Source organism: Struthio camelus, chromosome 2 (assembly GCF_040807025.1).
Source record: "Struthio camelus isolate bStrCam1 chromosome 2, bStrCam1.hap1, whole genome shotgun sequence".
NCBI classification, from domain to species: domain Eukaryota; kingdom Metazoa; phylum Chordata; class Aves; order Struthioniformes; family Struthionidae; genus Struthio; species Struthio camelus.
This window is the reverse complement of record NC_090943.1, coordinates 172,728,793-172,753,339: the sequence shown is the minus strand read 5'-3', so window position 1 is coordinate 172,753,339 and position 24,547 is coordinate 172,728,793. Positions and strand designations below refer to the sequence as shown.

Genomic DNA, 24,547 nt, shown 5'->3' with positions numbered 1-24,547 from the left:
AAGACCTCCCTTTTCTTCCCGTTGTCTGTTTTTTGACTTGCCCTGTATCTTGCAAAGTCATGCCTCCAGAAGATGCCATGCCTACTAGAGGAAGGGGGTAAAGGCTTAGAGGAGCCAGGTGTTAACATGCTGTCAGTGTATGGGGCAGAAAGGCAGTGGCTGGCGCTGAAGGGAGAGTCAGCCTCAGGGCTGTCGGCTCCTTCCTCTTTAGTCAGGGAAGAGGGAGAGGAGGGAGGTGGCGAGGGAGGGCTCGGCAAAACTTGAAGCTCCTCACAGGAAGAGTTAGGAGGAAGCCGTGAATTCAGTATCCCACCCGGAGAGCCACTCTAAGAGCCTTGTCCCAGTCTTGATTTAGATTTTGCCAAGCTTGGGCTTGTGGAGCCTCAGCATTAGTCCTTGTATCAGCAATGTAAGTGAAACCGTCCTGTTGCTGGCAAAACTGATGTGCCCACTTCTGTTACAGCTGAGGCCTGGGTTCAGGATAAGTCCATGTGGTGAGCCCCGGGGTGCTCCAGCAAGGCCGTGGGTCTTAAAGCACCCAGCTGCAGTCCAGACCAGACTAGGCGTAGAAGTGAGCCTGGGGCTTGCCAGGATGTAGAGCTAGAGAAGTGGCCGGACTGTTTGAGAGGGTGACTCAGACTTGGAACGCAACCGCAGGAAAAACGGCAAGACCCCCACGACACACTTATCTTCGGCAAAGCATGAATAAGATGCTGTTTCTATACCGTTGTGTTTCAGTCTAATGGCTCTGTTAATGCTCTTGGACGGTGGAGGGGAGCAGAGTGCATGAAATAACCTCATCAGCAGCTTGTTTTGCCTGTAAACATGCACACGCTTTCTGCACAGCTTGCCAAATTCCAGACCAGTCCTCCTTAGGTCAGTGCTGAGGTCCTTGCCTGTGCTAGGAAAATTACTCTTTGCTGAAACTGTCTGTCACCAGTTTGGTCCTTCAGAGTGTTTCTCATCTGGATTCCTGGAGGCTTAACTCTTAGTGTACAGGAGCGTGTGCTTGCTTTCATGCTGTTGTCAAAAACAGTGTTATCGCAAAGCAAATGATACTTGCTTTGATGAAATATTGAATGGAAAATCTGAATGTACAGCTGGAAATGAGGAAAGTGCGGAAGAAGTTACAATACCAGCATGCTTATAAGGATTTAGAATTTATGATCTGTGAAAATTAACTGAAAATCAAGGAATCAGGAAGAGGAAGGGCTTTATAGCTGCCAAGCAGTTAACAAGGGTAATATGAGGTTTTTGTCTTATATTTAATCCCTCACATGCATAGATAATAGCAGCTTTCATGGTTTTGCAAGGAAGAGTTGGTCTAGTTTAGTGTTTAGGCTGAGGGCTAGTTAAATAAGGGATTAGGATTTTGTTTTTTTTAATTAAAATTCGACCGTTGTTCAGAGCTTTACTGTTGGAATTGTTTATTTTCAAATTCCGTGTTTGGAATGTAAATTCAAAATAAAACTTACGCATGTAAGCATGCTGATCAAAATAAAAAGCATACTTAAGGGGCGATGACAGATGTAATCAGGTGTTGGATTTCTAATTGAATTTTAACTCAAGAATGTATGTCTTTAAAGGGGTTGATTTATCTCTCTCTCTCTCTCTTTTTTTTTTTTTTTTTAATCTCAGTCAAGCTATGGGTTCATCTAGAATCACAAGATGAAAGTCTGGTGTTAGGCAGGCCCGATTTTAAAGTGAGAGACTTATTAGAGATTCAAGAGGAAGCACTTAATGGAAAACCTCTACTTAGAGCACTTAGGCACTCCTCAAGAGTGCTGGTAGCCAGAAAACTGGGACTTCAGTAAATGCATCTTGAAAATGGCTTTGAGTTGGCAGTCTACTGAAACATTTCAAAGGTGAATATTGAGAAACTCTATCCTTTGAAGCTTTCTTGGTTTTTCAGGTTTCTATCTTGACTATATCTTTTTCCCTGTTTAAAGAAATTTGCCATCTTTGTGAATATAAGTGATATTATTTGTCCTCTTTCTGCGTGGCACAGGAGCCCTGGGACTGCTTCGAAGAGTAATTTTCACAAAATCACAGAGCGGTTGAGGTTGGAAGGGACCTCTGGAGATCATCGAGCCCAACCCCCCTGCTCCAGCAGGGTCCCCTAGAGCACGTTGCCCAGGATCGCGTCCAGGCGGGTTTTCCAGTATAGTGATGCTTTTCTTATGACGATTGTCTAGCAGGAGGCCTGCAGGGTCTTGCTCTCTGCTCGGTTCATGCCGAGTGTTTCCTTTTCTTCCGAAACCGTTGTTCTGCCTTGCCTTAGGCAGGGGCTCCGGCCGCAGCTGAGCTAATCTAACCGCATATTTCTCCTACAGGAGGTCAAACTCCTGTTCCTGGTCACAGGATCCTGTCCCCTTTCTTGCATTGATGCTGGTTCTTGTCAGACCCTTTTGTGGGCTGCCTTAACACACTAATATAGCAGAAAACTATCCTGCTTTCCTTAGTTTTCTGCCACTCTAGGGGTAAGGCAGCTTGTGGAAGAGCGGCTCCTGGCGAAGGGCGAGCGGCAGGCGCGCGCGACGGGCCGGGGAGAGGCCGAGCGGCCCGCTCTGCTGGTTTCAGCAGCAAGGAGCGCGCCAGCTCCTCGTACCTCGCTGAACTGCAGCCTCCTGGGAGCAGGATCGTGACTTGGAGAAATTGCGTGAACTAAAATGTTATGTTTTGTATGGTGATGTTGGCCACAGCTGCTAATCAAAACAGCTGCGGCAACCAGGTTTCGGGTCAGCTTGATGTAGAGCTTGGAAGAAACTTCATCCTGGCAGATGCGGAGTTTCCCCTGTTGTTCTGCGTTTCATTCACCGAAGAGGAACAGCGCTGCCAGCTCTGCGCCCGGCTGCTCGGTGCCGTCTGAGCACGTGGAGTACTGAAATGTTAATTCCAACCGACAACGATTAACAGGAACAAATTAGTTCAGTAATTGATCTGAACAGATAGCTCTGAAACTTAAAATCTATCTCTGTTAGTCAGGTTCTATAGTAAATTATATAAATTACTGGATAAATACAACCAACTGCAGGGTCCCACCGTTACTATTTGTTTTGTCCTCCTATTCAGCGTTTCTGATTACAGAGGCTGAGGAATTTTTTCAGCCTGGCTCAAACAACATTTCTATTTTGACCCACTAAGAAGTGATTATTCCTTGCTTTTTTCTAGCCCTAATCGAGCCCAAGAGGATTTTTGTCCTTGTGACATCACTTCTAGCACAGGGTGTTTTCACTTTCAGTTATAAAGACTAGCTTGGAAGACAGAAAAAAACATGTGGAAGGATCGTCTATGAAAATATATTTTTTCATCAGCGTGATGCCTGTGTTATATAAAAGGAACCAAAATGAGTAGCTGTTCCTCGTTTCTGCTGTTCTGAAAAGCCTAAGGTGCTTTTTGTTTGTTTGTTTTCAGCAGAGCTGGTCAGTGAAAATACCCTCTGGGTGTACACATGGCTACTAACAGGTTATTCAGACTTGGTAGCAGACTGCAGTTGCTTTCATTCAGCAATATTGTCTCCTGTAAATTTTGATTCAGCTGTCTTTTGTGAATGATATACTCTGTTTGCTAATTTTGAATCCCTTCACGCCCACAAAAGTTTCTTCTTTATCTTAATTTTTCATTTGCAATGTATACTTCACAGACTAGACTTTCTTTTACCTTCTAGATATTTTGTAAATAAAAATAGAAAATGTATTAACCCTAAGGAGGTAAGGATTAGTACCAGATCTGCAAAGTGGACGAAGAACCAGCAAAACGGAGGTAGTGCGTTGTTTGAAAATGCGTTTATTGAGTTATTGGTGGAGTTACTAGCTGGGCTCCTCAAGGTTCTTGGGATCTGTCTTCTGTAGTTTTTTTAATGATGCTGATGTTGGCATAAAACCAGAGTTATCTTATGAAGTGAAATGACTGAAGTAGGAAGGCATAATTAATGCAGAGCCTTATCTTACAGGGAGACTTGAGTAAGTCTTGAAAAAGATGCAGTTAGAAATGGTATGACCTTAGCAGTATGAAATGCAAGGTCATCCAAGAAAATTACATTCGCTGTCTTCAGGGAATTTGTCAGTTAGAAACAACTATTTGTGGGCTGCTCTTATTAATCTGATCAGGGTACTTTTCTGGCTTAAAAACCAGAAACCTCCTTTTATGCTTTTGCGTGTGTGTGAGCTCAGTTTCCTATTCTGGTTCACAGCATGGTGCCCATAAATGGTTTTGTTGGCACACTGGGTTTTGGCAGTGCTGCATTTGAGTCAGGAATGAGCAGTGGTGGTGCCTGAATACCTTAAGCTGATACTTTTGTGCAGAGTTTAGCAACGTGAAACCGTGGCCTGAAAGAGTTAACGTTATCTTAGCTCTGCAAAACAATGGCTTCTATGGAAAGCCCAAATGGCAGGGCACTAGTTAATGAGCAGGATCATGTGGGTGTGAATTGACCGCATCTGAAAATGTAAGTAAAAAATGAGAGTTCTGGATCTGGGTTCTAGTAGGTTTTATGATGTCAAAAGTAGAGTTTCAAGATGGAATTTGATTAAACATGGGAATGCGGTTGTGCTGTAGTCCTCTGCAATAGCCGGAGACTGAACCCAGTGCCTCCCAAGGTCTCTTCTGGTCTCGTGATCCACGGATAAACAGCAAGATGCTAATTTATTATCTTTCACTCAAATGGCTCTTCCAGATGCAGGATTTCTCATTGTCTTCTCCTTTCCACAAAGATACGTTTGTAGAGGCAGCCTGTGATGTTCTGGAATATTGGAGCAGAGTGGGTCCAATGGCAATATTACGACCTTTACTGCATGCTGAGTCCAGGTTTTGTGTCCGTTTTTCAAAAAGGAAGTTGATAAACTTTGGAAATAGAGACTTGAGGGTACAATAAGATGAAGGAACAGTGTTATTGTGAACAAATAAAATGAATTTGAAATAAAATTCATCTTTAATTAGTAGGTTTAGTAGCTAGCTTCATTGTAGTTGCTAGAAAAAGGCCTAATCTTGCTCAGCAGCTGTGACCTTAATTCCACCAATATTATGCATGTGACAGAGGAATTTTCTGCTGGGATGTTCAGTATCATTTAACTGTCTACTTTTTTCCCTACTCTGCTGATGTCTGAACTCTTGGTAAACTGGTAAAGTTTCACCTTGGTGATTGCTTGTGTGAAGATCCCTTTTATATAAAATTGTTGGCAACTTACAGTTGCTTCCCCCCCCCCCCCCTCCTTGGAAGTTAAAGCTTGCGTCTTCCACGCTGCGCTATGCATGCAAGTGAAACGTTTTCAAAACCTGAGTGGTGATGGAAGACTAATAATGGCAAAGGTTAGCTTTATGAAAAATCGGACGTCTTTCTGAGAAGTTGTTTCAAAGCTCTGTGGATAAAATGATGACTTGTTTAGATTTTTGGATGCAAGGAGGATTCTCTTTGTATCATGCTGAAGCTGGAAACAGTGCAGTGATTGAACACGCATTTGCACAGAACCAATGGTAGCGTATGCTTTTCCTTTACAGTTATAAGGAAAGCGAATTTGTTTCCTAGAATTACATGACTTGTTTCCTGAACATGGTGCAAAGAGTTTGTAAACTGTTTCCTGTAGAGGTGAACACACGGCCGCAGAGGTCTGATTTTGTCACATCCAGTCTAGATTTCTGAAATTCAGTGACTAACAGCATGGTTCCCTGAACAGCTGAGCCAGTCTAATAGTCAACTCCTCCTTGTCCTGTCTCCAGTGCGAGTTGGACTGCATATGAGCTGATTCAGCTCTCTGACCTCCCAGGAAACTTTTGAGAGGTTTCTGCTGCTGAATTAGAGAGTTGGATCAGGTCTTCGGGAAGAGAGGGAGAGGAATCCGTGGAGCATATCATGATCTGTGTGCGGTGATGAGAGCGTACAGCTGAAATCAAGGAGAAAGGGAGGGAGGAGGAATTTTTGGTTACAGCAAGCTGATTCAGAAGTTCAGCTCATCTTGCCCTGTCCCATCCTGGAGCATTGAAGATGTGATTAGACCCCCACTAGTGGACTAACTGACTGTGCCAGCTGTCCCCTTGGATCCAGAATCTCCAGTACCTCCGTTGGACTGGCCTGCTTCTACTGCCGCTATTGTTATCAACTTTAAACATTAATTTTTTCTATCTGTAGCCAAAAATATGTGAGTGTTAGAAAGGATAGGCATCACTTTGTGGCCTTGCTGCTCAAGCGGTTGTGACTGAGGGCAGCGTCATGTTTCTTGCTGAAGGCACAATCATGCTGTGTGTACTATATTGATGAGTTATGTGGAAGGTCATGTGAAGACTGGCTTTCATAGCAGGCATAGCCAATGGTTTGATACCTTGGAGGTACATTTAGGCACAAAATGGCTCACAGTCAGTTCTTTTGAAAGTGCAAATGTGCTAAATTAAACACTCTGTAGCATGTGGTGAGAAATGCTTTTAATTGCCTGACTTTGGTTCTTGCTGCTCGGATCTGGTGACTTCCTGTAATGTCTTCAGATCGGTTAGGTACAAATGCTTTTCAATTCAATGCTGAATAAGGCAACTGTGCTCTAATTGGCAGGTGGATTTTGCTATTTTTAACTGCGTAGAAAGGGCGTCTTCTAAACCATCAGTCAGCTGCTGATGGCAAAAAGATTTTATTATTATTATTTTGTTAAAATGTGTGTCTTTCAACATTCATATGTATTGGAAAATATCTATGTGTCTACACACTCATAGCTACTGGAAAGTGAGGTCAGGTCATCTGCTTTAAGTTAGCATAAGTCAGCATTGCCGCTCAAAGCAGTATGTCGCCTTGTTGGGCGACACAAGTTTATGGGGCTGCACCTGAAACTAAACTAACTGGAGTGGTTAACGTTAGCTTGACAAAAAACTTAGGTCATGGAATAATTTAGGCGAGAAGGGGCCTTGAGAGGTCTCTAGTCCAGCTCCAGCCTCCTGCCCAGAGCAGGGTCTGCTCTGGGGTCTGACCAGGCTGCTCAGGGTTTGATGGAAATGCTCTAGAGGACGCTGCTTGAGCCGGGGGGTTGGACTAGATGATCTCCAGAGGTCCCTTCCAACCTCAACCCTTCTGTGGCACAACCACTCTGGCCCCTGCTCCGCAGCTGTCCTCCCAGGGAAAAAGCTTTCTTCTTGCACCCAGTGTGAAGCCCCTCTTGTTTCGACTTAGGCCTGTCGTCTCTCGTCCTCCCACTCTGCGCCCCTGGGAAGAGCCTGCCTCTCTTCTCCGTAACCTCCCTGTAGGCGCTGGAGGGCTGCTGTTGGTCTCCCTGTGTCAGGGCCCAGAGTGAACCCCCTTCTAGGAGTTTAGCTGGCCAAACTGAAGAGTTTAGCTGGCTGAGTCCGAGGTCAGCTCCTTCGCTGATAAGAGCTGTCGTGAAGACAGCTAGCAGCGAGAACCTGCCCCTCCTTTCCCTGCTTTTAGGCTGAGGCTTTGCCGCGGGCCCCTGCCTGTGCCACGCTGCTGCGCAGCACGCAGCAGCTCTGTCTGCGCCCGGTCTCCTGCCTCCGAGTCTGACCCCCGCCCGCTGGCTCGGCTTCCTGGCTGGGCCTCAGACCTGCGGGGTGATGAGTGGACTGTGTCTGACCCCGACCACTGTCCCTGGCCCTGATCCTGACCCAAACTTGCTGCTCTGCATCCTGACTCCTTGTCGGTGAGGTCGGTGCTTGCCCCTGTCTCGTTACTGCGCTCTGCTCCTGGCTCACCTGCCCTTGCAGAGCAGCGGGCCCTCGCTGCTCCCTGGCACCCCGGAGTGGTCTCTTCTGCAGGCTGAGCAAGCCCTTTTCCCTTGGCATCTCTTCTTGGGGCAAGTGCTGCAGCCCTCTGATGATCTTGGTGTCCCTCTGCTGAACTTGCTCCATTTTATCGATGATGTGTTCCTTGTATTGGGGCCTAAGACTGGACACAGTATCTAGGTGTGATTTAATGAGTGCTGCTCATGAAGAGGGGGATCATCACTTCCCTTATCTACTGGCTGTGCTCCTGTTGAGGCAGACCAGGGTGCTGCTGGCCTTCCTTTCAGCAAGGGCACGCTGCTGGCTCACGTTCAGCTTGCTGTCTGCCAAGACCACCAGGTTTTCTGAACAACATCGGTCAGAATCGCAAGCTACTTAGGACGTTTTTGATGTGGTAATACAGGGCAGTTAGTGACTGGCTCCAGGAGCTGAATTTAACAAGGCTGAGTTTGTCACAAAAACGGCCGTATTTGGGACGGGAGGAGTAAGTGTTTCTGAATGGGATTCAGGGCACGCACCAAGCTGTGAGCAGACATCCTCAGAGAGGTGTGATGCAATCATCTCTGTCCCTGGATTTAGGTGCTGCCTCTGTATCCCCAAGGTACTTGCCTCTCTGAAACTGGGAGTACAGCCTGAAACCTTCCGCCTGTTCTTTTATGTGACAGTGTGCCAGACAGAGCAATTGCCCGGGGCGGTTGAAGTTCAAGGTTTGGTGGGGTCCCATCCCTCCTGTCCGCCTGGGAACTGGATGACCAGCAAGGCAGGAATCAGAGGAGCAATGAGCAGAGCCTCGGTCTCTTTCCCAGGCCCCAGCAATGTGCCTTTTTATCCAAAGGCTGATAAGTGCGTAAGCAATCCCTGCAACAGGGACCCGAACCCGAGTTATCGCTCCCTCTACTTCCCCGCTTTGAAAGTTTTCATCGTTGGGCTTTGGACGCAGGTTCCTTCACGTTAATTTTCCTCTTCCGCTCGGGGCCCTTGCAATCGTGGTTGAACCTCCGGGGAAGGCACAAGTCTTGCACTCCTGAGCCAGCTATTCAGAGCAGGCTGCTGTGTGCAAGACGTGTGTCCTTTTCCCTGCCAGATGCGATCTGAGCGCATCTGTGAGATGGTGCCTAGCTGGCTAGCGAAGCGCAGGCAAGCCTGTTTTGTCAACTCGAACTGCTTTGGGCAGGCCCTGAGCGCGCTGCTGTGCAGGACCGCAAATGCTCTGCTTTGGTCAAGCCGCTTAGCTGGCGCCTGCGTAACCTGAAGGGATGAAAGCTCCTGAGCCGCTTTGAGCTCTGCCCCGCTGGTAGTTGTGCCTCGAGGCTGTGGGCGTGTAGTTTGTTGGGCCAGCCAAAGGGCTTGTTGAGTCCACTTGGTCCTTTTGCTGGAGGTTGCTTCCTTCCTCCTTCCCTCTCCTCTCCCTCACCTCCCAGCGCCCCCCCGCGCAGCCTGGGTTCGGCAGCGCCTTCGGCGGCAGCCAGGAGGTCAGGTCCCCTTCGGCAGCGTCGGCCTGCGAGGTCCCTGCCTGCCTCGCCCCCGAGCGGACCGTGCCCTCTGGCTGGGCCGAGAGCGGAGCTGCCCGCCTCGTGGTTAACGGGGGAGGCGGAGGGGACGGGAGATGGCCGCTCGCGTGTTTGCTCTGTTTCCTGGTTTTCCAAGGTTTAACCAAACCCGTTCTCTATTGCTGGAGGCGTATGAGGAACAACTGGTTGATCTTCCTTGCTGGGACATAGGAGAATATTATGGGTTAATCGTACTGCCAACGGTGATGGGGTCGGAAAGTTCCCAATCTGATTTTTATTAAATAGCTCAGATGATAGATACAAAGGTCTTTATAATTCCAATGGTCGGATTTAAACTGGAAGTTGAGAAATGTGGAATCGCATGCTGTTCTCACAAATGTTAAAGTTTTTAAAAGTCAATGTGAACTTTTTTTTGAATAACTGCTGTAGCTGATCAGCTTTTGTTTTGTATGGATCTTATTTTCTGGTGTGACTTAATAAAACTTCGGTAAAATTGTTTAGGTTTTTATGCTAAGTCATGATTTTGCTGTTGACCCTCCCGTCTGAATGACTTCACTATTTAGTGACGTTTGCACTACAGTGATCGTATTTCAGTTTTTAAAATAGGTCTGTTGGCATTATTTTGCAGGCATGTCAAACGATAGGAAGTAGTACTGAACCTTTTATTTGTTGCTCTAAAGTCAATATCTGCTGGATTTTCCCGCTTGTTTCACAGACTTTTGACTCTTGCAAAGTGAAAAATCCAAGTATATATAGGTTCCTAAGCTGTACTTTAGAAATGCGATTTTCTTTCTGTCTCTATACAGTGGTAGGTGACCTTGACTCTGCAGTGCTCTGCGCTAAAGCCAGCTTGGTGTTGGCCAGTTCGTGGTTATTAAAGCTTCCTGCTCACCTGGGTGATTGATTGTAGCCTTTTTTTTCCTTCAACTTTCTCTCATTTTTTATTATTTTTGAAAAATATTTTGTGTTCAGCAGTGCATTAAAGAGAAACAATGAATATTTAAAATCACTTTGCCAGCTCTTTAGAGTTTTGCATTGGGCCCTGCCTCCTCATTGCTAGTTCAGATAGAGAACTATTAGCCTACGTTATTTCTGGCCCGTTATCTGACGGACTGGGAAGTGTGATGGCTTAGCAGCATGACAGATAGCAAAGTTTTTCCCAAATTTGCTGGAGGCAGGAGGTGCCTGCCAGTATTTAAGTATAGAGGATAATATATATATATTTTTTTTTTTTTTTTTTGCAAGTTTAGTATACAGTGTGGAGGATGGAAAGGCAGAAGCAGATCCTTAGGATCATCAGTTGGAGGAGCTGATAGCTTTTTCAGGGCTGGCTTTTGGATGGATCACAGTTTTGAAAGCTCTCAGCTGCTCTGGCAGTGAAACGGTGCCTGACCATCCTTGATCGACTCCAAAACCTAACTATTCTGAAAGACATGGCAAGAATAGGCAGGCCATAAGATTTATGTTGGACATTCAGTTTGTCATTGTAGATAGCCAGGAGCATGCCCTGGGGTAAGGAGCAGAAGGTACAGTGCAAAATTTCAGTCTAAGATTTTAAACTCTAATACTGTATCAGGGCTTGGAGGGGCTGAGAGAGTTTTATGCAGTTCTGGGGCCAAAGAATCACGGTACTTCTGAAAGGAGGAGTGCAAAGAAGTTTTATCCTGTGAACAGCTTTAATGTTTTCAGACTCATAGTTCTACTAGTATCTGTGTGTGAAAAGACTTGCAGCTTTTATCCTCAGTCCAGCTCTGTATTTTTCTCCCCTTAACTCAGGTGTTCAATGCCGTCAAGAACTGGCTAAGAAAAGTGCTTAAGAAGCTTATTGCATTATAGAACTACTCTCACTTCTATAAACCCGGGGAAAAGACATTTGCTGAATACAGGATCCTTTCCATATACTTAATTCTGAAAAAGTTACTGAGGGTTTCTGTGAAAGCTCTGCTTCAGGGCATATGTAGACAGCCGAGAGAGAGAAGTACATAGCGTGCAGTGGCTTTTGAGCATCGTCCAGACTAGCAAGGAGACCGTTTTACACCAAGCCTAAGACAAACTCAACTGACTGTTTTCCACCAAAAAATCCTTCAAAAAATCCTTTTGGGGCCTCCTCCTATTATTTACCGCAAGGATAAATGATGTCTCAAGCCTGCTAGTATTTGCAGGAGAAGAATGGGAAGAGCAGTGGGAAGGGGAGAAAGGATGCCAGTGCAGATGTGGAGTTCTCTTGGGTGCCGAAGTATGCCGTGGGTGGTCAGAGCCCGTCTAGACGAGGAGTGCAGTGTGGTATTGGCCAACGCGTTTGAGATGTCTAGTGTTACATGAGTCATTTTGACTTCATGCTGTCCCCCTCTTAGGGAGAGCTTAGGCTTTTAACAGAGCAGCCTGATACGTGCTGAAATGTTTGGTGCTCTGTCTGAACTAGACTTAGAACACGGTGGGATAAAAGTAGAGCAAGTTAAGCAGGATAAGGCTTTATTTCCCTTACCGTCATAAATTTTACGCTGTCTTCTGAAGAGAGGTGTGCTTGCCTGCCTGCGTTTTTTCCCCTGTTTCAACAACCCTGGTAAATGCTGGCAAACAGTTTACCCACTGCACTGTCCCATTGAGTCGCCTCATCAACATAGAGTATGGCTCCAAAAGGCAGAGAGAACAGACAGAATCACAGAATCATTTAGGTTGGTAGGGACCTCTGGAGATCATCTAGTCCAACCTCCCTGCTCAAGCAGGGTCACCTAGAGCATATTGCCCAGGATCACATCCAGACGGGTTTTGAATATCTCCAGCGAAGGAGACTCCACTACCTCTCTGGGCAACCTGTTCCAATGCTCTGTCACCCTCACAGCGAAGAAGTTTTTCCTCAGGTTCAGATGGAACTTCCTGTGGTTCAGTTTCTGCCCATTGCCTCTTGTCCTGTTGCTGGGCACCACGGAGACATCAAAAAGCCAAGCTTCGGCTTTTGGAGAGATTTCTGATGGTCCAAGGGGCTAAGATTTTTGTATTTGTATCCCATAATAGAGTGAGGGAGAACTGGGACTTGCAACAGGGCCTCCCTCCACCACAGTAGATAGTCACCCCAAGAAGGATGCTTAACCTCTTTATTTCTTAGAGGAACATTAGTGGCTAACTAGTCTGATAGTTTGAAGTGCTTTGGAAAAAAATTTTGAAGGGGAGAATAACTAAAGCCATAGAAGTAAATGGAAAACGGGATAAAATGCAACGTAGATTTACCAAAAATTGATTGTACCAACTGATCTCTCCTACTCTGGATATGAAATCCTTTTCTAGATGAAGTAATTGGGGCAGATCTCATGTATCTGGGCGTCTGTAAAGCATTTGATACTCTGCCACATAGGAAATCATAAGTGAAACTGGAGAAGATGAGGATTAGTATAAGACTTGTGGGGGAGGGACTGGCTTATGGAGAAACAACAGGTAGTTTTCAGAGGGTAGCTCCAGTCTCCAGAGGTCAATGCAGAGCTGTTCAAAGATCAATCTTGGAGCAGTCTTTTTAAATGCTGTTGTTTTTTTTTTTTTTTAACGACCTTGGCACAAAAAGTATGTTGAGAAAATTTTCACAGAACACAATTGTCTTTTGTTAATACAGCAAAGATCTGGGATGCCATGCAGAAGAAACCAGATGACCTTGAGAACTGGAATAATAGAAATGAGGCAGGGTTTTGGTAGTGCATATGCAGGGCTGGTTTCAGTCCTAACTGTAGAAATAATCCTGTCACTTACAGGCAACTTAGTTAAGGGTTGTTCCCTGTAAACTTCTTACATACTGCAGATTTCCCCCGCTTCCAGCTTACGCCCGTGTCTTCTCCCCCTTCGTAGCAGCATGCACTGAGCTGCTCTGAGCAGTGGCAGCTGTGTGTTGGGCACAGTGTACATGCCGGTGGCAGCCGAGGGCCTCGTGCTGCATAACAAACGAAGCTAGAAATGCCTTTCAGTGGAGGCATTGATTTAGATCTGTCTCTCTTATTTAGTCATCAACATGTTTTTAATAAAACTTTTTGGAACTCAATACCCTGGAGGCCTCTTTTTTTCCTCAGACTTGGCTGAAATTGGCTGTTGGTTCAGAAATTGAGGAGAAAGGAAATAGGAAGTATGATTCCTTAGGAAGGGGGAACTTGTCAGTTGGAAACGACATACCAGCATGATCTAGAGGCATGTCTTGATCACAGAATGACTATAAGCTGTTAATAAGCTGCAGCCATCAAACGTCACCAGGAATGATAACGTGGGTGCTTCACTGCCTCCTCTGGAAACACCAAGGGCCGTCATTCAAGGTACTGCGATGGTCTTATTTGAAGTGACGATCAGTCCTCTATGCAGCGATCATGACGGATTCAGTGGAAGTGTGTTAGTTGGATGAGGAGATTGAAGAACTGATCTAATGAGAAGAGACTTTTACATTGCTCCTCAGCTTCTTTTCTTTTGCTATGCTATTTCTTATGTCTGTAAGTAAACTGGAGTGAACCTCAGGAAGGGAGAAGAACTGGTTAAGCAGAAGGGTAGTTGGTGTGAATACAGGAAAATGAATGTAAGCTGGCCCTAAACAGTTTAGAAATGAGTATATTTCTAATAATTGCAGAAAGAAAATATATGTATAATTTAGGATGTATCTCTAATAAACTTATGAAGGAAATTCACCAGTGTGGTGCTTGTGTTGGATGTATGGCTTAGGAGCCTGTCTTCAGTTCCTTGTTCTTGGCCCTTCCTTTGAAGATGCAGTTACTTTGCTGAGATTTGGGTAAAACTCCTTGAAGTTGATGGACATAATAGCCATCCTTCTATGAAAATAAAAGAAAAAATCTGTTATGCTTCTTTGTGGCCTGCCTAGACTCCCCATGGAATAGCTAAACCTGGGAAGATCACGCAGAGCTGATCAGGAGCTGAGTTATCTGGGGAAGGCAGGTTTGGGGATCTGGGCGGAAATATAGAGAGCTGAGTATTTTGAACGGGGCCCGAGTACAGCACCATGGCTGTAGCACCATGGAGTACGTGGTGATGATGGCAGCTAGCAAACCTTGTTACCTTAGGGGAAAAACACCAAGAACTTCTGAGTAGAGAAACTCCAACCAACAAAACCCAACTTGGAATGGGATGCAAAGATTTTTTTTTTTTTTTTAAGGGGACTGCCATCTTTAGGGAGATAGAATAGTGTGCGCTTCCTTCCTTTATATCCCTCTTTCTAAAGCATTTTTATTCTGCTAGAATCAGCTCGGAGTACTCTTAAGCATTGGATAAGGAGTGAAGGACCTTAACGAAAACAAATACTCAACCTTACTCCAAGGAAACCATTAGGATGAAAAAGCCCAAGCTGCCAACTTTTAATAAAACTCTTTAACTTGTAGGGTTTTTTTTTTTTTTTTTGGCCTTAATTCTTTAGGAATAAGGCTACATTGAATTTGCCCAGTAACTTTAAATTAAGACATGCCTGTCTGAAAATCAAATCTTATGGATATTCAGTCTGCTACTCTTAAGTCTGTTCAGAAGACCTTGGCCTCTTCTTTCCACTGGAGGTGGATGCTGGGACTTGGAGACTCCTGGGGCTAGCTGTAGCACTGGTCCAGGAGGGAGAAGTTTGCAGGGTGCTCTTGGTTTCGGGTTGGTTTTGTTGCTTAGCCCGGTGAGCCGCAAGGGGGCTCTTCTGGAGCTTGTGCGCCAGCGCTGCCTGCCAGGAAATATCGTCCTGAACAGCGTGACCTAATTTAATATCGAAGTAGCAGCCCCTGGTTGTGAAGCTCTTTTCATTTAGTCACTTTTCTGACTGGAACAGGACTTTGGAGCTCTGCACGCGTTCTCCCCGGGTGTTTGTGTGGGTGGTCTGATCTGGCCCTGCACCGCTTCTTTTGAAGTAAAAAGTCTGATTACTTTGTGGCCGTGTAATGACTTGTCGGTATCTTGTCTGGCTTGGTTCTCTTCTGATGCCGCTGCCAGCCCCATGTGCTGTTGGTATGTGGAGCGACATTAGCAGGAAGGTGGATCAGAAGTGGAACTTTGTCATGAAAGAAAATCCACGTTGTGAAATGCATTCAGAGTTCTTGTGCCACTTGGCCAGAACGAAAATCCATTCTTCTGCCGTTTTGCAGATGCTTTTGTTGACGCTATGATTCCTGTTTAGAAAGGTAATGGAAATCAGACTTGGAAAAAATGGCACTGCAAACTTGAGAGCTCAATGTCTGGAATGTTATCTTAGTGGACTGCTAGTTATTTCTGGCATTAAGGTTCCTATTGGCAATAAATTGTTTTCCAAAATTCAGTAACAGAACTGCCTCAGGGTTTAGGAGGTGCAGGAATACTTCCTGATGTCTCTTAACCTGTTCTTTCTTTTTAAAGCAACATGAAGAAAAGTTATATCAACGGCAGTGAGAAATAACAACTTGTTAGTCGGTGTTCTCTTGGTCTGCCAGGAGCAGTGTGTGTTGCTTTCAGCCACTCTGGACCTTTTTTGTCTTGTTTTCCTGATAAGTCTTGCTTTGTATCATGCAAGGTCTCCATTTCCAGCTAGTGCTGCCTGTGCTGTATGAGCATGTCAAGCTGTCTGAGATTGGCAGGATACAGAATTGTTTTAATTTGTTTGCAGATGTTGAAGTTGAAAGTCAGACTAGCCTGGTTCTTTAATACACTTGGAAGAGCTTTGACTGTTGCTGTAGATATGAAAACAAGTTAATTGGGACAAGTTGTGGAATTAATGCATTTGCGGTTGTGCAAACTGAGGCTTAATCTTGGTAGCCTGCTTAACTTCCTGCCCAAGTGGACGCCAATCCTGCATCAGCTGATGCACAGGGACGTACTGAAGTGCGATAACTTGATCAGGAGTTGAGTTGTGTAGTTTAGGCCACTCTGAACTGTATTCATGGGAGCTTGCATTGGTCAAATGGTAACAAAAAAGCTACTGAACTACAGTTTTAGCTGTATAGCTAAGGGACTCTGAGAGATCAGATCTTTACTACTCTCGCTCATGGTAACATAGAATTTACATTTGTGAAATGAAAGGGTGGATGAGCTTCCCTCCTGTTGTGTAATGGGAATTTATAATGTTTTGTTTTGTTTTTTGACAGAGTGGAAACAGCTTCCATGTGTTTGACCAAGGCCAATTTGCCAAGGAGGTGCTTCCAAAGTACTTCAAACATAACAACATGGCCAGCTTTGTACGGCAGCTCAATATGTGTAAGTATCTTCTGGGCAGCTCAAAGTGCAAAGTAAAGGTTGTCCTGAAATAAGGTTCCGTTCTTCTGCCCAGGTGTAATGCAGGGGAAATTTGATTTGACTTGGGAGTATTTGCTAGCTTTGCAGTTGTTCAGATTTTTGGGGATCAAGTAGTAGTTTTAAGGTTGGCCCCTACTGAAGGGAACAACAACTTCTAACAAAGTGATCGCCTGCTTTAGACTCATACAGACTTCTTTTATCTTGATAGTCCTTGATTATTAGAGCAAGAGTTCTGAATGCTTTCCTTGTGTTCACCTACAATCGACATTTGAGACGGCACTCTTTACTGTGTGCACACTGTGTAATGAAGGAGGAACTCATCTGGCATGCTTCCAGCTAGACAGAATGCACCATATATGACAGCTTGTTAATCTTCTTATCACTTTCTTTAGGGGGTGTTGCTGCCAGAACCATTTAAAGCAGGCATTGACTGAGCTTGTTCTTCAAAACTAGCAGTTATTTTAATTTTCTTTCCGTAAAATCAGAGCAGAATAGGGCTGGAGGAATCTCACCGATCATTTAGTCCAGTCCTCTGCTTCGGGACGGGATCAGCTATGTGTGTTCCCGGGTTCAGCTGTGTGGTTCCTGATGGCTGTGCGTCTAACCTGTCTTTTCAAAGCCTCCAATAACAAAGATTCCGTAAGTTCCTCAAGAAGTGCTTTAGTGCTCAGGGTAGTGAAGCACAAGAGTAGATGGCTGATGTCTAACCCAAACCTCCCCTGCTACAGTTTCAACCCTTGACTTCTTTCCTGTCTGCTGCAGATGTAGGAAAGAGATTCATTCCTTTTCCGTTTGCATCAGCCTTTCTGTCTTTGAAGGCTTAATACCTCTACTCAGTCTTTTCTTCTCAGACTAAACAGCCTGCTTTTTTGTTTCCAATCTTGTAGGTTGTTTGCCGGCCTTTAATCATTTGCATTCCCTTCTGAACTGTCTTTTTGTTCCATCCCTTTGTTGAAGTGCAGTGCCCAACATTGGCTATATCGCTGAAGAGAACCAAAAAGGTACTTTGTCTTGACGGTGATGCTCCTGTGTATACATCCCGTTATGGCATTGGCCTTTTTCTCAGTAGTATGATATTGACTTTCATGTTCAGCCCATAATCAACTACAGGCCTCAGTTCCTCTTGTATTTAGCTACTGACTACCCATTAGTTTTCTCTCTCTGTTTGTTCAGTTTTATTCCTGCCTCAGAATTGTATCTTGTACTTGTCAGGAGTGAATTTCATTCAATTTGTCATAATCATTATAAATGGCAGTCCTGACCTTCAACATATTTGCAGCTCTTCCCAGCTGTGTTTCATCAGCCGGTTTGGCAAACATATTCTTTTCAATCCTTCATGCCATTAATGAAAATACGAAATAGTACTGGGCCCACACTCCTATACTCAACACTACGATGTCTTTTGATAACTGCTCCCTAAATAAGGCTTTCCTGTTGGTTTTCCACACTTTATATCAGTTTCATCGCAGTGATTTCCATGGTTTGAGAATGTCATGGCTTGATTGAGATGTCTGCTGCTTTTCTAGTGATAAAGCTTGCTAGCCTGTCATAGAAGAAAATTAAATTGGTTTAATGAGCCTACCTGTCTTTTTTTCTTTTTTCTTCTTTTTAGTTGGTACTTATGCACACATGTGCGTGCAAAAAGTGGCACTTGCTTTTGCATTGTTATCTGAGAAGGATCAAAAGTTCCTAGAGAATTAGGGAATATTCCACTCCACATCACACTTCAGGAGAGGTACGCCCAAAATACCAACGCCTGCCAGGGGAACAAGAATGTCATAGGGCTAGTGGCATGTCATCAGACACTTGACAGCCAAACATGTACACAGTGTAGGTTATCTGTGATTTTTCACGATTCTTGCTTCCCCTCCCCGCCATAGGACAGGAGAGAAAGCTTTTGTCTGGCAGGTAGCAGGGCTCAGCTGCTGCCTTCTGCTGGCAGCCAGGCAGCGGGGTGGGAGGTTAGTCTGCAGGAGGACAGGTTTCTTCAGCAGCTTTGCTTCCCTGCTCAAGTCCAATGACCTTTCCAGCTGCACTTCTCTTGTCTGTCCTGTCACCCTATCTGACTTGGATTGGAGGGGGATGATACTTCTCTAAAGCACATGGCCACAGGTGCCTTTAGTACTTGCATATCCTGGAACGCTTTGGAATAGCATCAGCCTAAGCCTTAGCTTGTAAAATAAGGCAAGGGCTGCCTCTCCAACTTACGCTGTTGTAACTAGGGAAGACGAAGAAGAAAGCAAGCTGTCTGGGCTGTTCCGTCTCGCTGTGTGTGTAATGTTAAAAGGTCAGGGAAGGGCAAGGGGAATAACAATCATCTGGGTGTCAGCTCCTCCTTTCAATAGCAAGGGTAGAAGAGCTGGAACAGAATTAGATTAGAACAGACAAAAGCACATCTGAGTGATAAGGTTTTCCTTTGGGGGCAGCGGAGGGGAAGGCATGTAATAAATGTCCAAGATCAAGTTAAAAGACAAGTAAAATTTCTTTCTGACAGCAGCTTTCCTGAGTGGTTCAGTATTTCTGGGAAGAAAAAAAAAAAACACGTTAGAAGCTTGAATTGAGATCTTTTGGAAGACCTCAAGAATCTGATTCTCCTCACAAAATTCCTACCTTTACCCAAATTTTTGGATCGTTCTTGCATGTTCTCTTACACTATCATCATAGCGTGATGCAGTGTTGTGACGGCAAAAAGCTAGATTTCCCATACAGCAAGCAACAGAAAAGTTGCCTGTTGGAGTTTCTTGCACTAGAAAATGAATAAATGTTAACTTCTCCTCTTTTCAGGTGTTATTTTTTTCCTCTAAGCTTAATCTGTATTTTAATATCAATTCTGTTCTTTCCAGTCTGTGTTGCAGAGGCTTAAATTTACTTCAATTATGTAAGGGACTTCGTAGCTCATGATTGGTGGCAGTTTGAGGATTTCAATTTATTTTGTAGTTGAGTGCTATTAAGGCATGAATGTGCCCGGTATTAAAAGTAAAGTCGGAATTTGTCCCCTCTTTGTCCTGTTTGCTTGAAGAACAGAGCTTGCTGAAGAAAAAGGTACTGAGATGGCACCTGATTGTCTGTGCTCAGCTTATTGGGATTTGCTTGTTTCTAGTACAGCTGTGCACTTATTGCTGCAGTTTTCTGAAATAACTGTGTGTTTAGCTTAGTTGTATGTTTTTATGTTGCCTGTTCACAGTGAAGTTTGAAGTTAGTTATCCTGGTTGGATGACCAGCCCGGTCGGAGGTAGTTCCACAGTAATAACATGAAGAGTGCCCCCGAGCTAGCGCTCGGGCTGTAAATCCAGAGCTAGCGCTCGGGCTGTAAATCCAGTTACACTATTCCTGCGCAACACCTGAGTAAGGGTTATGAAATTCTCCAAACTGGCGTTTTTTGGGATGTGCTGAGGTTTGGCCATCTTTCTTTATGCGCCCACAGGCGAAAAATGTGGTCTGCTGTGACCCCATATGTAGACGTTACCCAGGGACGCCTCTGCTCCTGTTCTAGTTGCTGTACTAGCAGACTGAGTCGGGTGTTGGTGGTACAGATTGGGTGCTTTCAGGACAGGAATGGAGGACTGTTGGAAATTGGAAAATTACTTTTTGCTGTTCTGACCGAATATCTTAGTGTTCCTGCGTTACTAGTTCCATGTCCTCTACTAACCAAGCAATATTCTCCTTCTCTTCCCCCTCTGGTTTTCCCAACTTACACTGCTTAATCCTCCTCTTGCTCTTCAGGTATGCAAGGAAATCGAGAAGTGACTGACTGTGTAAATGCTGCAAGATTGATCGGTGTATTTGTGACTGCTCTTTCCTGCCAGCGAGCAGGAACGTTCTGGGATTATCCCAGAGACGTTGCTTCATGACAGTCTGCTCAGCTTCCTCTCGGTGCACACATATCCATATTTACATTTTGGCTGCAAGTTCTTGTGATAGGCAGCAACATAAAGGATGCCTTTCATACACCTCTCACGTGGAGGTTATATCAGGGATTAGCTTTAATGCTCCAGATGTGGGCTTTAGAGAGCATTCCAATGTTATTAGAAAGGATGACATTTTCATTACCTTTCAACACTGGCTCTTTGAATAGCTGTGGGGCACATTCTGTGGTTCATGACCAGGGCCTTTAGTTTTTAAGGATCACTTGAATAACTGAAAACTGGCTAATATCACTACAATAATGTGTAATTTCTCTAAGTCACTTACTCTCTGCAAGTGCAGGAAGCTTCCCCCCCCCCCCAACCACAGCTGTGGTCTGACAAACTTAAATAACGCTCTTGATTTATCCTAGTGGTTTACAGAATTGCTGAGCCCCCAAAATACTTTGATGCACTACGCTTCTTGAGTGGCTCTTAGGTGTTTTAAGTACATCTGAAGATTTTGGTGCCTGACTTCTGCCTGAACTGCTCGGAAGGCACTTTTCAGCGTGTCGTTTCTCTGCCTTCCCCAGGGAGCAGAACTGCACTGTCACCGTCGCGCCAGGAGGCCGCGTCGCTCCACGGCGAGCGGAAGCGATGCTTAGCACGGCAGTTGCAAGGACCTGCGCGGAGCCAGGATGTTCTTAATGGCAGACTCTGTCTGTATCACGCACATTAGGAGGAGAGAACTGATCTGGATTTATATTTCTTAAGGGGGAGTAGACCATCAACACCCAGTTCTGGCTTTAGTGAGTCGGTTAACTTGAATGTCTGCTTCAAGACTGCTAACCCCGTTTCAGAGAGTGGTGGGGGAAGTCGGTTCTGCCTTCGGAGTGCTGTACAGCCCCTTTGGGAGGACGGGTCTGGAGGGCAGCTTGCTTTCACTGGCACAAGCCTCCAAGGCAGGCGATTCTCTGAGCTGGTGCCGTGCCTGCTGCGCAGGAGCAAAGTCGGTGGTTCAGCCTTGCGCTGAAAGTGCGTGTCTGCTTAGGCAGAAGCCGGCGGTCAGGTCAGGCAGTTTGGGCTGTGGCAAGAAGCGTAGTAGTTATCAGCGCCCTTGAATTCTAATCCTCCTGCTACGGCCTGCTCTGAAGCCTTTGGGAAGTCGTTTATCTTCTGTGCCTTGGTGTCTGCTTTACCATAAGAAATTTTCTCCTTGTTTTCAGGTTAAGGATTAGGGTTCCTTCAGAGCCTAGAATGCAGATTCACTGCAAGAGTGCCAGGTACAGCAGCCTGCACCACGCACTTGTAGGGTGAGGCGGCATGCGCTAGTGCGAGAAGAAGGCGTTAACGCACTGAAATGGAGGCCTGAGGGGCTTGGGAGGCGTGAGTTCGGGTTCGCGCTCCGGGGCAGCTTTCTGCGGGCCGCGGCCACGCTGCTTGCCCTCCGTCTGCCCGGGTCCTCCAGCTGGGGAGCGGGAGCGTTTCTGTGCCTCGCGCTGAGCCTAAGAGGCATTTGGAAGTTGAAACAAGCACTAGGATAATAAGCGATATCAGAAGAAGGCATATTCACCGCTGTAGACAGTGATCAACATCGCGTTACAAAAACTGAGCTCTGGAAGTGCCATCTCTTTTCATGAAATATGAAGCACATTTCTAACTGCTTATTTTGAATAGAGGAATAGCAGCAGACTGGATAAGTCTTGGATGAGTTCAAGCTCTGGTAGTTATTTTCTTACGTAAGTTCAATTAAATGCAGTCATGCTCATCTCCTGTTGCGTGCTGATAAACGCTTCTAGGGTTTTGTCTCAAAAGTATGTGAGATGATAGGCAGTGCTTCTTTATCTGCATCATGTATATTGCTGAGCACATTGCTCTTAGAGGCGACTTTATTCCCTGAATAAGGAAAGCAAGTCCCCTGGGAACGCATGGGGTGTTTGCTAAACGGCTGTCTCTTTGGTGGTGGTCTTGAAAAAAAATGTTTTGCTGAAATAAATCTTTTGTTATCCTGCGTTGTGTTGAAAAGGTAAGTTAAGATACTGTTTACTCTCAGACGCCACATAACAGTGAAGTTTCCAATGAATGAGGGACTTACATTGGAAAACAGCAGGATTAGTCTGAGGCTCTTGTTTTAAGTAATTTGAGCCTTTCTTCTTGCTGACCTGTGCTATCAGCCAAACATGCAAAAGTTAGTCTTGCAAGAGCAGCAAAAGGAGTTTTGCGAAATGATTCCAGGATGCAGGTGTCTGCATCTCTTTTCAGGTGTCTGTTTTTTCCAGGCTGTAGCTGAAGGCAGGGAGCCGCGTGGTCTGCCTCGGCCCTTCTGGAAAGAAACAGAGCAGAAGGGAAGGATGGGGTGACTGTGGAGGACACATACCACTTGCTGTTCAAGCCACATAAAGAGGAATAGCACCAGGCCTGTGTTGGAATATCTGTCAATTGAAGGAAAGGTTTCTCATTCCATGCACCATTTTCAGGATGAGATTTGTTAGAAGGGGGTATTACACTGACAGAGAACTGTGTCTTTAAGCAAACAAGGATAATTTGTGCTTGCTTTTACTTTCTCAAGTTCGTGTTTAGCTTGCTAAGTTCTTCTCCGATTATCTACCCTTTGACTTTCAGATGGCTTTCGAAAGGTTGTCCACATTGAGCAGGGAGGATTGGTGAAGCCAGAGAAAGATGATACTGAATTCCAGCACCCATACTTCATCCGAGGCCAGGAACATCTCCTGGAGAATATCAAGAGAAAAGTAACCAGCGTAAGTTTATGCAACAAATATTTCAGGATGAACTCTACGTAAACTGTTTACAAATGGAGAATTAGTCAGAAAAGCATCAATGTGCTTTAAGGGTTGATGGATGCTGGCATCATGGTTCTTGTGTCCTGCCAGCGGCTCTTCTTGCTGGCTCTACCTTCTCGCACAGGTATAAGCTGCAGCGCTGTCCTGCTAACCAGCTGGCTTCAGATTCTCGGTACCAGTCCTTTTTGTTAGTGGATTTTTCTCTCAGTGCTTCCAACATTAGGTTCGTTACGGTGCTGCTTGGGACTTCTGCTCTCTCCTACGCTCCCGAAAGAGAAGAACTGGCATTCTGGCCTTTCAAACCAAATGGTCTGTGGGAGTCAGTAAATAAGAGCTGGTTTCGTCTTCAAATTTTTCCTTTTTTTCTGGACCAGTTTGGCTTGATAGAGGAAAGTGTGCTGTGTCTCCTGGAGGGATTGAAAAGCAATTGTACTTTTCAGTAAGAGGGGCAGAGGGAGCGTGATCACTGATTGCACTGCAGTCTTTACTTAAAATGTTTTAATGAATGAGAAATATGCACATGCAGTGTGTACACGCACAGAGGTGTGAAGATATGTTAGCTGTGGTAGTGGGAGGCAGAAGACGAAGGTCAAGGTACCTGAAATGTTTTAAATGTGTTAGCCTTTTGAGTATCCCAAATGTAAACTTATGCATTTTCCCTTTAAATGTATGGATGTGCTTTACAACTGCCCCCGTTTCTTGAAATACAGAATTGCAGTCCATGTTCTGAAGACAAGGTATAGCAACAGTTGATATCAGGAGTTCCAAAAACGCTTATACACTTTTGGGGCTAATTTATTGGTCTTGAAGTGCAGATTGGAAAAACATGTTTTAATTATTTATTTCCAAATATTATTTAGAGCAGTGTGTAGAGAACAACTCACGCTTCTCTGTCGCAGGGTGCTCTCAAATAACTGTAAGTGCCATTTTCACTGAGGCCTTTAGTTCCTCTAGACATTTGCACAGTGGGCAAACGTGTTAGAAGGATGTGAAGTAGAGATCTTAAAGATAGATGAGCTGCTGGCAAGTAAAGTGGAGAGAAGCTGCTATCAAGTAGGTGAGATGTGTTAACCCCTGTAATGGTTGGCAGATTCATAGAGTTCTCACATGGTATGGCGCTTGTGAAACATGCTTAGGTGTCATTTCTGATGAGTATGTTATCAGAAAAATAAAATCATCTACTCAGAATCTTTTCCTCAGCTGCTTTAGCACTTGTAGTGGAAATGATGAGCAGCTCTGCCTGCTGCCCAGTAATTTCTGGAAGAGGCTTACCATTCTACCTGCTGGCCTTTGCCTGAGCAAGTCTGCTTTCTGTGCTGCAGTGAGCTCATCTGCCCTTTTTCTCCTGTTTTCTTTCTCAGATCAACTAGTGTCTGTTCTTAATTGCTGAGACCAATATTCAGTTCACTGCATGCAGCAGAGACTTTTGAAAGTGTTTGAAAAGAATGTTTGTTCCATATCTGCA

General features: G+C 45.0%; 1 protein-coding gene across 4 annotated transcripts in view; it reads left to right on the top strand.

Annotated features, from left to right (window-relative positions):
* Window positions 1-24,547, top strand: part of HSF1 (heat shock transcription factor 1) — a 76,625-nt gene that overhangs the window by 5,263 nt on the left and 46,815 nt on the right. For all 4 annotated transcript variants that reach the window (XM_068933588.1, XM_068933587.1, XM_068933586.1 and 1 more), the window contains exons 2-3: window positions 16,292-16,400; window positions 22,904-23,040. In XM_068933588.1, the coding sequence (XP_068789689.1) occupies window positions 16,292-16,400; window positions 22,904-23,040 (246 nt within the window). The remainder of the gene's footprint in view (window positions 1-16,291; window positions 16,401-22,903; window positions 23,041-24,547) is intronic.